The sequence below is a fragment of the Buteo buteo genome, chromosome 20, assembly GCF_964188355.1.
Source record: "Buteo buteo chromosome 20, bButBut1.hap1.1, whole genome shotgun sequence".
NCBI classification, from domain to species: Eukaryota; Metazoa; Chordata; class Aves; order Accipitriformes; family Accipitridae; genus Buteo; species Buteo buteo.
This window is the reverse complement of record NC_134190.1, coordinates 13,228,655-13,241,435: the sequence shown is the minus strand read 5'-3', so window position 1 is coordinate 13,241,435 and position 12,781 is coordinate 13,228,655. Positions and strand designations below refer to the sequence as shown.

Here is a 12,781-nt window from a genome sequence, read left to right as displayed (position 1 = left end):
ATATTTAGGAAGGGGAAAAAAAGTTGCTGCAACACAGAAACTGCAGCCAGAGAGAGGAGTGAGAATATGTGAGAGAAACAACCCTGCAGACGCCCAGGTCAGTGCAGAAGGAGGGCAGGAGGTGCTCCAGGCGCCGGAGCAGAGATTCCCCTGCAGCCTGTGGGGAAGACCATGGTGAGGCAGGCTGTCCCCCTGCAGCCCAGGGAGGTCCACGGGGGAGCAGATCTCCACCTGCAGCCTGGGGAGGACCCCACGCCGGAGCAGGGGGATGCCTGAAAGAGGCTGTGACCCTGTGGGAAGCCCACGCTGGAGCAGGCTCCTGGCAGGACCTGTGGCCCTCTGGACAGAGGACCCCAGGCTGAAGCAGGTTTTCTGGCAGGACTTGTGACCCTGGGAGGGACCCACGCTGGAGCAGTCTGTGCCTGAAGGACTGCACCCCATGGAAGGGACCCAGGCTGGAGGAGTTTGTGAAGAACTGCAGCCCATGGGAAGGACCCACACTGGAGAAGTTTGTGAAGGACTGTCTCCCGTGGGAGGGACCCCACACTGGAGCAGGGGAAGAGTGTGAGGAGTCCTGCCCCTGAAGGGGAAAAAGAAGCTGCAGAGACAACATGGGATGAACTGACTGCAACCCCCATTCCCCATCCCTCTGCACTGCTCAGGAGGAGGAGGTAGAGAATGAGGGAGTGAAGTTGTGTCCAGATTTTAAGAAATCTTAAAAAGCAAGGGCAGAAAGAAACTGTAGTTCTTCATGTCAAGTGGGAGCTACTTGAGAGCCTACTTTGGAAAGAATGGCTGTTCAAGCCCAGCAAAATTCAACGACAAAAAGTGTAGTTAACCACCACCTTATTTGCATTCACATTATCAGATTCTTTTGAACTCGGCAGCAAAGCTGCTACAGAACCACCTAGTGATCACTGACTTAAGCAGACAAAGCTGACAAGGTCACGCTGACTTCAATGAATAGTTGCTTCAAAGCAAATTAACTACAACAGAAAGCTGTGTTCTAAGCCAATCTATCTTCAAGACTTCCAGACACCTTGGCTTGATATTAGCTGTGAACTGTCAAATCCAGCTCAATTACATACAGTTAGTGAGCTCGCTGCTCTGGATTTCATTTTGTTGATTTTAACTGCTGCACGTATTTCTGTTCAAAATATTTTAAGAGGGTGCTTAAATAAGGACATAAGTTTATTAAGATGCTTTTCTGGACAACTGTTCAATCATTTCACCACTACCTTTCGTTTTTTTGAGTCATATTGGTAAACCAGCATGTGCAAACAAGAGGTAGTAACTCATGCCATTAACATTACTATTTGCAGAAAAAGCCTCCCATTAAGAGATCTAATTGTTCATTTTCCATTGACTAGTTAGCCTCAGTATTCAAAAGACAGTGGATAAATTTAATGGCTATGTTTCAGAATCCCAACCCTTAAAGAAAAAGAGAAATTCAAGATTCATCAGTGGTATGAAACCCTTTCTGAAAGACTCTTTCAGAGTGACTTACAGTCACAATGTTAGGGGAAGCTGATTTTACCAGTATTTTGCAAAAAGTTACTACAAAAGTCAAAACAGGCAAGGTTTCCTTTCTCGAAGGAAGGTGATTTATTTTTTTTTAAAATATAGATAATGAGAAAATTATTACTACTTAAAAGGTAAGGGAAATACGACGAGCTCTCTAACTTTTTATTGACCTGCCCCAAGACAGAAAAGATGAAGCTTGGGGGAAAGAAAAAAAAAAGATTTAAAAATCAAACAGTTATGTGCTCTGCTTGCTTTTCTGGTGGTCAGGCAAGGATCTGTAGTCCACAGTCAGTCAAAGGTTGGGCAAGACAACTTTGCTAACAAGCATCAACTAGAACTAGAGGCCTGACCTACTGAAGGGAAGTTTGAAAAGATAAGCACAGTTATCTTGAGCAGGAGGAGCAGAGTAGAGTACCTGAGACCTACAGAATCCAGCATAAGCCAAGGAGAGCTGATAAACAGAAAACTGTCACACACACACAAAAAAAAAAAAATGTTGCCTGGCTGATAGGGAATAGCAAACAGCTGAGCAAGGCAAGCTAGTACAGCCTGAGACATAGCACCGAGAGGCATGACTTAAGAGACTCGGAAACCAAAATGTAAGAGCCCATGTAAGACAGCAACAGGGAGTAAAAAGCATACTCCACAGGGCATCCCTGGGGTAGGATCAGGGTATATTTTTTTCTGTGGATAAAACACAACCCCGTACATGGACACATTTCCTATGTCAACGTGCCAGGATGCATTCCCATCCAACAGCTAGCAGGTGGGGAAGTAGGTGGGCAGACATTTAGGAGGTTGCAGGATACCTGCTGCCTATACCACAGTCAGATCAGGAGGGAAACCATACCCAACTCAGGCAAGACCTAACATCTGGGCAGAAGTTTCAGGCATAAAAGCAACTTCTAATGCCATCACCATGGGGTTTGGTACAGACCCACAGAAGACTCAAGAGTGTTAGCAAACAGGGTTTTTAAGAATATAGTCTGATATATTACTTAAAAGCAACACTACAAAAATCCAGTCCTCCTCTTTGTAAAAGGGGATTGGATTGGGGGTGACAGTGGACAGTAGGAAAGAGAAGGAAAGCAGCTGCTCTAATACAGAAACAGGGCCTGGCAGTGGGAAAGTGGGTGAGAAGTGAAGAGGCAATATTGTCCTTTTTGCCCAGCCAGCATGAGAATATCAGAAAAGCTACTAAAATAGCTGTGGTTGAATACAGACATAGACATCTGAAGAGGACTGACAGAAAGGACTAGGTATTTCCCACTACAGGGATACAAGGCAGACTCCTTCTGAGGCCGATTAGCTCCTCATGGACAAACCTGGAAAAAAGAAACAGGACAGAGGAAGGGATACCACCAAACTTAGTGGTCACCTCCAGGATGATAGTAGCCTCAAAGAGGTTTTCCACAAGGCAAGGCTTACATGCGCTCTGGGTGTGCTGACATCTGCAATTACCCCCAAATGCAGGAAACTATTGCGTATCTGTAGCAGTGGAAGACTGTATTTACATCCTCCTCACATATTAAAAACAAGCAAACAAAAACCTATGATGCAGTCGATAGAACATTAACAGCAATACAGAAGTATTTTCAGGGGAAGACCTGGAATACTGAACATCTTCTCACTGAGAGAGGCCCCAGAGCACAGCCATTTGATGAAGCCAAAAAATCTCTCAGCTGCAAGAGATCAGTTCTTCCTCCACCCTCAACAGAGGAGTTTCCTCATAACACACACAGTTCCAGGGCAAAGACAAACCCCCTCGGCCTTTTCCCAGGACCTTACATCTGACTGGCTTAGTTAACACGGTGGGAGGGAAGGCAGAAAAGAGCTGTAAGGTCTGCAGAGAGAGGAAAAGGAGGAGATGCAAGGGTTATAATGTCCTGCTTTGCTGTAAATGTATGAATGGGTCCTTGATACAATGACCAAAGAATGCAACTGCACTACTAAGTGAAGCATAAGCAATTCAGGGAGCAGGTTCAATTAATTCTCAGACAGAAGTAGAAACGGGCCGCACAGACTGAATAAGGACTGTTGCACATTGTGCTAGGACTTAATAGCACCTGAGCTCCTGCCACGTGGGTGGGCTGTAAACGTGCAGATGTCTTGTCATGAGATGATACGGGGAAGCCAAGAAGACATTTGGGACATTGCTCAAGGGCCAGGATGAAAGTGAACTTGAACCCTTAAGACTGCTGCCTCCCAAGCTGAAGAGCAGATACTGTAGTAAAGACAGATTTACTGTAAGCAGGAAGTATTCCAGGCACAGGCAAAGACCGACAAGGCCACATAAGCTAGCGCATACCAACAGTTAAGAGAAAATGAACTGGTTTTCAATCCACTTTAAATAAAGACCAGCACTTAATAGTGCTCCTCTTAAAAAGGCTCTTCAGAGCTGCTAAGAAAAAAAGAGTAGCTCATGGAAAAATTGGTCTTTGATAAGATCTGACCTCCTTTAAAGTTGCTGAGGTAACTGTACCAAGGAACACATCAGGAAGTTAGGGTGTGACTATGTTACCAACTTAGTTTGGACCAAGACAGCGTTCTTGGAGCGAGCCTCTAAGCTGTTGCCAACTCCATTCCCCTGGTTTGTGCTGCAGAGCTGTCTTGGCACATACAAGTTAGATCCCCTCTAGATTACATAAAACTAGGAGATGTCCTCCAGCTGCTGAGAGGCATTCAATGTTGGGATCATACTACAACTAGTCTGAAGGAAACCCTCAAAACCAGGACAGCATGGATGCAGGTTTCCCTGCAGCAAATGTCCTGTGCCCAGTGGTCTGACCTACCATAAATGCAGATACAGCCTCACAGCAGTGGAGTTGTGGGGCCTCCAATCTCAAACAGCCAAATGCAAAGACTGTCGAATGGGTACAGTCCCAGTAAGACTCTTCTGAACGGGCATTTGTGTAAGTGTCCTCCCTCCTCAGACAAATTCAAACTTAGACAAATTACATATTGCGACAGGGCAGGACAAGAAGTGGGCATGTGGGAGAAGAGCCTGTGGAACTCACAACTCCATGTCTGAAAGGATTAGGAATGTCGGGCTTAGGGAAAAAAAACCCAAAACAACAACATAAGAGGAATTCTTGCATTTTGCCCTTATACTTGCATAAGTCTTCCTCTCCCAGTGCTCCAAGGATACGCCTCTTTTTTCTGAGTTTAGGCTGCAAAAAAAGATTCCTAAGTTCAATGGCACAGCAAGACTGCCAGTGTCTTTGATAAAAGTCTGCTAGTATACTACTGATATAGAAAATAAAGCTCACCTGTCTGGCGTTCCACCATTGGAAAAATTGCACCATTTTTCTGCATTGTATCTGATTATACACTAAAAACATTAACCCATTATTAATATTGTTTATGACCTTATTTCACATACAGAATCTTGCTGTTTCAAATACATCTGACTCCACTAGCCTAATGTTGTCCATCAGGCTAGTCTTTTACATGTTTTTTTAATTTAGAATTGCTTTCCCTTCCCTTCATTGTAACAACTTAGCTATATGAAATTAATATTATTTATCTGTAGAAAGCTTGCCTAAAGAGTTCTTTTTCTGAAATGAGGGCAGAAGTCATGCTTATCAAACAATTTGCATTCCCTTTGTTTCTCCCTGTATCTTAAGATGTTCATGTACATACTTCAAATACTTTCTCACAAAGCTTTGGCAGAAAAATGTTACAATTTAATGCATAAATGACTACAGCTTTCTGGTCAAGATGCACTTGTGCCTCATGGAGATACTTGGATACTTGAGTAAAAGCATTTCACTTATGAAAGTATACATTGTAACAGTCAAATTTGCATGTTAACAATCAGAATATCACAGGTCTTTAATCTACTGGTATGATGATGCCTGCTTTACTATTCTACTTAGGAACTTGCTTACCTAGTATACTTAACACACCAAATGCTTTTCTTTGAGTATTTATTAAGCTATTTTTGATAGGAAGAGGAAATTTTACAAATTGACATACTTTGCGATTCTTATTCATACACAAGCAATTTTACAGTGGAATTCCCAATTTAACCATTTTCAATAAAAATGTCTATCCCATAATTCTAAGTCTACTTGCAAATCAAGCCATCCTTTCTGCTTTCCGCATCCCAACTAATGCTGAAGGTGCACAGCTGCCGCAGCACACACTACTGCGTGTGACACTTTATTTGGAAACAGCTTAAAAGCAGTTTGTAATAAAAGCACACCCCAGGAGACAGTACATCACTATTTGGAAAGCCGGAGTAGTCTCAGCAAGAGGCCTTAATTAGTTGGACACACAATTAAGCTTGTTTTTGTGGGACTGATGAGGGGAAAAAAAACCCACAAGAAAACACAGAGTCACACATTCTTCTCTGTATTTCAGTACGGTTTCAGATGCCTTACCCCCAGCCAAACCAACAGTTTCTTTGGTGGTCAAACATTTGCCTCAGGAGGCAGAAACACGGGGGTACGGCCCCCGTTTGCGGAAGGCATCGAACGCAGGTTTCCCACTCCCACACTGTGTTCAGACACGCAAGAGGTGGTCGGTATGGCCGCAAGCGTCCCCAACTCCAACAGAAAGCGATCCCCCCCCGTCCTAGGGGTGAAAACAATTAACCACGTACGCACGGGCCGCGCAGAGAAAGCTCACCCGGTTCATCCGAGCGGCACAGGCAGGAGAGCACCTGCCGGACCCCCGCGGGAGGGAGCTGGGACGGCCCAGGCCTGAGGAGAAGGCCGAGCCTCCCGCAGCCCCACGGCACTTACACCCCCGGCCCGGCCGCTGCCTGCCCCCGGCTCCCCTCGCCCCCCCTCCCCGACCCCTGTGAGGGGGCAGCCGCGGAGGAGGTAGGGCGGCGGTGGGGGGAAGGCCACCCGCGCCCGCTGCTTGACCGCTCACCCCGGGAGCGCGGCGGGGAGAGAGCGGCTCAGCGGAGCGGTCCCTGCCCGGGGCAGGACGGCGCCAGCCCGCCACGGGGGACGATCGGGGCTCACCTTATTTCGCAGAGCGGCCGCCAGCACAACCTCCGGACGAAGGTCAGGGCCGGGGCCGCCATGACGGGGGGAGGGAGGAGAAGGAGAAGGAGAAGGAGAAGGAGGAGGAGGCGGCGGCGGCTAAACCCCGCCCCGCCGGGTCCACGGCGCCCTCGGCTGAGGAGATGGCAGCCGCCCACTCCCTCCCCGGGGAGGTCATCGCCTCCAGCGCCGCGGGGAGGGCGGGCTTGGCTTCGCCGGGAGCCGCTGAGGGGCAGCGGCGGGGCTGGGGCGGGCTTGGCGGGAACCCTGTGGCGGCGGCGGCGGTGGTGTGGGAGCGGCCGGGGGGCAAATCCTCTCTCCCGCCGCTACAAGCCACCGCGCACAGCCGTGTGGCAGCGGTCTGAAGCCATACCCTAGAAAACGCGCGTCGGGGTCAGAAATTAAACAGGCTGTCGTGCAAACTTGGCGGGCTAGGGTGGTCTGCGGAAGGTGGACGGAGGTGAAACCAGAAGCCCCTCCGTGGGGAAAGGTCCTGGACTCGGCTTAGCCCCCCCCCCAAGTGCCTTCTAACGGACATCCCGTTATTAATCAGGGCCATTACTTGTATTATCTTTCTATTTTTGCATGCTAGGTAGCTCTTAAAAATGTTTGCGTCGTTGTTTTTCCACACGAATCACCTGGCGGGCTGCTGAGCAGCCTGTACCTCAGCCGGGCTGGCTCTGTGTGAAGGAGGAATAAACGCTAGCGTCGGCCCCACCGAACTTAAAAGATACTGCTATTTATTGATAAGCTTTTGCTCTTTCACCTTCGGCTCCTGAGGGTGTATTTAGTTTTTCCTTGCTGATTTATCTGCTCTGTGAAAGATGTTTCTGTGTTTGATTAGGTGCTGGGAAGATCTTCGTGATTTGGATACTCAGCTCTGTCAGTCTCCTTTCAAAACACAGCCAATAAAATCACCTTTTAGTCCCGTGGGTTTTGTTTGTTTGTTTGTTGGTTGGTTTGGTTTGGTTGGGTTTTTTTGTTTGTTGGTTTTTGTTTTTTTTTCCCTCTCCCCAAAAGTAAATGCATTTAAGGCTTTGAGTTCTCCCTCAAGGATAAATGTTTCAAAGCCGTTAATGAACTGTGGTGTTATCCTTTCTTAAATGCTTGATTACAGTTTTCCAAAAGTGTACTTAACCCTTAGAAACTAGCAATTAGGACAGCACTTTTTTTAAATCATGGTCCAAATGTTGTGATGTGTGACCCAGGTCAAATCACACGTAGCTGACTTTTTCAAACATAGCCTTGGGTTTCAAGTAAGGGTGTTCTTTGAACTTGATACATCTTGGATTTTACTTATGATTACAGATCCAAAAGCCTAGCGTTTCTTGATTTCAGACACAAACTTTACTGGTTTGCACCTCTAGCTGACCAGCTTAAAGGAGGTATTCATTGTTTTTTCAGCCTCTCAGTGGCAATTTCCTTCTCTGCTAAACAGGGCTGTGACGTGAAATTAATTCACATTTGTGGAAGATTTTGAAAGCACCCTTCCAAAGGAGTTGTAGTAAATGCTGTTGTTGATCTATATCCTTACTTAGCCCTGATCAAGCAAAAGTCATGGCTTTTAAGTATGTACCTTGTTAGACAGAAACAGTATTTTGAATGCATAAATCCAAACTCTGGGCTAAATTTTACTCTGAGATATAGGAATGAGGCTTTCTGTGAATAAGAAAGAGGATAAGTTGGCTCTAAAATGCTAGCATTTGTTTTGTCAAATAATAACACTTTTTTTACTGAAACCTTATGCACATGACAATTTTAGTCTTGTAGTTATAAAAGGTCAGAAAAATCATTACAGATATGTAATATAATGAACATCAGTTAAAAGTTTACTGTAGTAGTATTGTTAGCACTAATGTAATGAATCTAGAGAGGACTCCCTAGAGAACTCATTTAGTAAGTTGCTTCACATTTATTGTTTGACAAACAAGTCCCTAATGACAATGCCCTCTGTAGCACTTTATTGTTAATGGTAAGGTGAAGGGGGTTTCCTGCCTGCATTTTTATCCTTGTGTAAAATTCTCATGTTCTTTCCTTCAGTTCAAAATAGTACAGCTTTACATTTTGTGCTACTGTCTAGAAGCTACATGAGGAGGAAAAAAGTGCACTTCTCCTGAATTCTCTTTGCTTTTAAATTATTACCCTCTAGAAACATAACAGCCTTTTATACATATGCTTACTTGAAGGTAACTAACAGTAATGAAAGAGACCCATTAGACCTAGCTCACCCATTTCAATTCCAAGGCAAAATATTCTCTTGCAGTATGTTTTCTATTGTCTCTATGCAGGTGAATACAAAGCACAGCATCTGTGCTTTATTTGGGGGCTTCCTTCTTGCCCAATACCACTTGCAGAAAGCTTTTGCTGTTAAATATCTGAGATTAAATATATTAGATTTTATTTTTCTTAATTTCTTTCTGTTGAATTTATGTCAGTTTAGATAGGCCTGCCTTTTTAATAAAGTCACACTGGAACTTCTGAGAATGAATGAGCATTTTCCAGTTTTACCTGAAGGCAGCAAAAGGGCATCTCTACGTTCAAAGATGGATTGTATGCTATAGGAATTAAACACAGGCACCAGCAGTATTCCATGCTCACCAGAGAGGGGCATAGAGAAATAGTAACTGCAGTCAGTGACTTCTTTTTCTCATCACCTCTCTATGTATCACAATCCATGTATTGTGTCTACAAGAGTGCAATTTGCTGTATGTGTCTGTCTCTAGAAACCTATACCTCCAGATGTCCTCCTTCCTTTTTACTTCTCTTTTTCTTCTCTTGCCTTCCTTTCAACTACTTAGCATTCATCTGACTGCTCAGGTGAGCTAAAATATTAAAAAAGCTTTTTGTGAATAGCATGTCACATAAACGTCTTTCTATTCTGATAGTGGTGTTACCTTTTCCTTACATAAGTGATATTACTTATTTTCTTAACATGCTTTTAATAATTTCTTCTCTGCAATATATTCTTACTGCTGGAAGTGGGACTTTGGGAGAGCAAAGTCACGTACCTCACAGGATGGGACTTAAATGTGGCTTAATGTTACACACTTCTGTTCTGGTACTTTGTATATGTGCATAAGTGCATTTTACCATATATGTCCTGTCATAATAGCTGTAAGTTATGTTATGCTAGAGAAACTATTGCACCCTAATTACAAAACACAAAATCATGCAGTAAGTTTTCAGACCACTGGATCCTGATCTTTTGGTTGCAGAAAGAGTCATTTGGCTGTTGTAATCTATACTTATGTGCTGTGTGTTTCAGCATAATTGCAGGTGCCTTGACCTGCTGATAAAAGCCTGAACAAAAAAGTGTTTTTCCTAACTTCATGGTGGAGGGGAGGAATGGTGCTGACATCATGGGAGCTGATTCTGATACATCAAAGTGATCACTGTATCATCTGCATCTCCATCTCCAGTTTCTTCAAGATTGCAAAATATTCTACAATCTGAGCAGCACAATCTTTTTTTTTTTTTTGTGTAATGATAATTCTTGCATCTCTGCAATAATTTCTGCAGTCTTTATGTCGAGTGTTTGGCAGTTTTTCCCATAGATTTTCTGAAATATGCTTTCTGTAATGTAACTGAACTAAACTCAGTATTAAGGAGTTGAATATTTGTCATCTTTTACCATGACAAGGCAGCTGTTCTTTCTTTGATAGAAATTGTTTATCCAGGAAGCAGATGTGTTGGGTACTTTATTATTCAGAATTTCATTTCCGTGGCAAATGGTTTTGCATCACTACAGGGAACTTTAATACATATTTAACAGAAAGTTATCTTGATGATTTATTCACCTTCCCCTTGAAAATCGGTCCAATAAATCCTGCAGGACTTACTTGTGTGATAATATTATCATGTTTTTTGCATTGATGATGACAAGCCATTTCAGACATGTGGGAAAAGAGTTTACATGGTTTTGCTGCTACAGTGTAGGAAACTACAATGTTAGCTAAGGGCATTAATCACTGATGGCTGTGTAAGCCTGGTTTTGGAAACCCCTGTTTATGTGGGCCATATTCTTACCTCAGCATGAAAGGTATGCTCAGTTCCTGACACCCAAGAAGAAATTAGGCTTGGACCCATTTACTTAAGCAGAGATTTTTACTGATAGAGAAATATAAACATGAGCTCTAATCAGGAGCTAACTAATTATACAAAGCTCTACTCCGCTTGTCTTGGCTGGATTGCTGGTTCATTCTCAAGTAATCAGTCATTCTGGAGGAATATCCTTTTTGTAGTATTGTCCTTAGTGTGGATCTAAAATACCAAGTTCTTTTAGTCCACAATTCTCAGTAATCACCTCCACTGACCACCTGGTATATACCTTGAGCTGTCTCTGCCTTCTCACACTCTGCAGTAATGTTCCATCCAAAACCATCCATGCCACTCCAAATCATCACAGTTCTTTTACCATGAATGCAAATTAATTTACCCCATCTAGCTGCAGCTTAGCCTCATCTAATAAAAACATAATCTCTTCTATCTTGAATCATGAATCTTCCCAAAACTCTCAGCAATCAGTAAAGTTGGACAACACATATCATTTTTATTAAGACCATATGCACTGGACTACAAGTTTAGGCCTACCTCGCTGAAATATTTTCACAAATGAGGATCTGAAGGGCTGAGCCTCACATCTGGAAAGTACTGTAATTATTTAGGCACTTTGCGGCTATCTAAGAGCTTGGCTCAAGTGTGTCATAAAGTTAACTATCACATTATATTCTTATTGCTTAGTCCTCTGCTCTATGTGCTGTAGTGTTTCTCAATATTTTCTCTCAGTATTTCACTGTACAGTCTTTCTGATCCCTTAACAATACAGCTGCAGGACATGTCTGTGTTGTGCAGGATCTAGTACAATTTTCCTTAGGTAGAACATAGGCAGATTCCTATTTACTTTTGTCATTCACCGTTTGCTTCCAATATTCAGAAACAGGAGAAGGCTATATACTCTGTACTCATAATAACTTTTGTGCTTCTTACCACCAGTACTTAGCTGCTCTTACAAGTTACTGTTGCGTGTTTAAATGAACTATTTGGTAATCTTGTTTTGAGACTTCTCTCTGTAACTAGTGTGTTGGTGTTCAGAAATTGCTACATTTTCCTCAGCACATTGCTCAGTGTATTGACTGAACATTTAAACTGCGTAGGAGTATTATTCCTAAGATATTTAAACAGAATAGAAACAAAAGTGCAATTACAAATAATATTTTTTTTGAGGAAATAACATACAAAACAACCTCAAAGAGATTTTGTAGAGGTTTACCTGGTAACCAGCCAATCTATATAATTAGTTTTTGAAAGACCTATCTGTTTTTAAATATGTGGTAGATTTGCAACCCCTATTAACAATCTATGCAACGTGTACATTCTCATCCTGCTGTTCTGAAGTGCTACATTTATTTATGAAAGGTTACATATCATATCCTATTTGCCAGGACTGGCAAGATAACCACTTAGAAATAACCTGCAAAATGCAGCAAAAGAGAAAATACTGTTTAAATGCATTTAAAGTGGTATGTTGAGTTGCATCAGTTTTACACACTAAGAGCACCTGGGAAAGAAACATTATTGGCAGGAGTTCAATCAGGAGATGTGGTTACAAGAGTCATATTTTACATATGAATCATCAAACAACAGAATTGTTGCTAATTAATGGAATTGAAATCTTCCTAAGCTGGAGTCCTTTTTAGTTTCCTGAACCATTAAATGATACAGATGTTGGCTGTGGGTTCATCAGACCCTTTTGCCAGAGAACTGGCACTCCTACTTTTTGTACTTTCACTTTAAAAAAAAAGTATTTTGGGCCATCATTTCACAGTTTAAACTTTAAGCCAGGGTAAGCACACCACTACTGAAAGGAGCAGTCTTTCTATTTTCCTCAGTCCCTCTCAGTTCACTCCCATGCCTTCTTTTCTGCTGACACGGCTGTTTTCATGGCCAAGCATTGAACCGGTTCAGGGAATTGATCTGAGTTACAATTAACCAGGCAAAACCAAGTAAGTAAATGAATAAAGGTTAATTGTGACCCAGATCAAACCCTTGATCCTTTTCATCACACAGCTGAATACATGCTCTTGTTGGTGCCAAGGAGGGAGATGTAAGGGAGCCTGACAGGCAGTAGGATTGCTTCTTTCAACAGCAGTGCTTTGTTACGTCAGCTTATGACATTAAAGCATTAACGCGTCGCCTCTGAGGGATTTGTTTCGCTTTCTGTCATAGCCTCTGAGGGATTTGGTATGCTTTCTGTCTTGGGC

At 43.1% G+C, this 12,781-nt stretch overlaps 1 protein-coding gene across 12 annotated transcripts in view; it reads right to left on the bottom strand.

The window, feature by feature from the left end:
* Positions 1-6,664, bottom strand: part of ECI2 (enoyl-CoA delta isomerase 2) — a 32,680-nt gene extending 26,016 nt beyond the window's left edge. For 2 of the 12 annotated variants that reach the window (XM_075052139.1, XM_075052140.1), the window contains exons 1-2: positions 6,501-6,577; positions 4,636-4,694 (exon numbers count right to left, since the gene is read on the bottom strand). In XM_075052139.1, the coding sequence (XP_074908240.1) occupies positions 4,636-4,694; positions 6,501-6,562 (121 nt within the window). In that variant the 5' untranslated portion in view covers positions 6,563-6,577. Of the gene's footprint in view, positions 1-4,635; positions 4,695-6,500 lie in introns of those variants that run through there. The other 10 variants (XM_075052141.1, XM_075052142.1, XM_075052150.1 and 7 more) reach the window with 7 other exon arrangements.
* Positions 6,665-12,781: the final 6,117 nt, after the last annotated feature.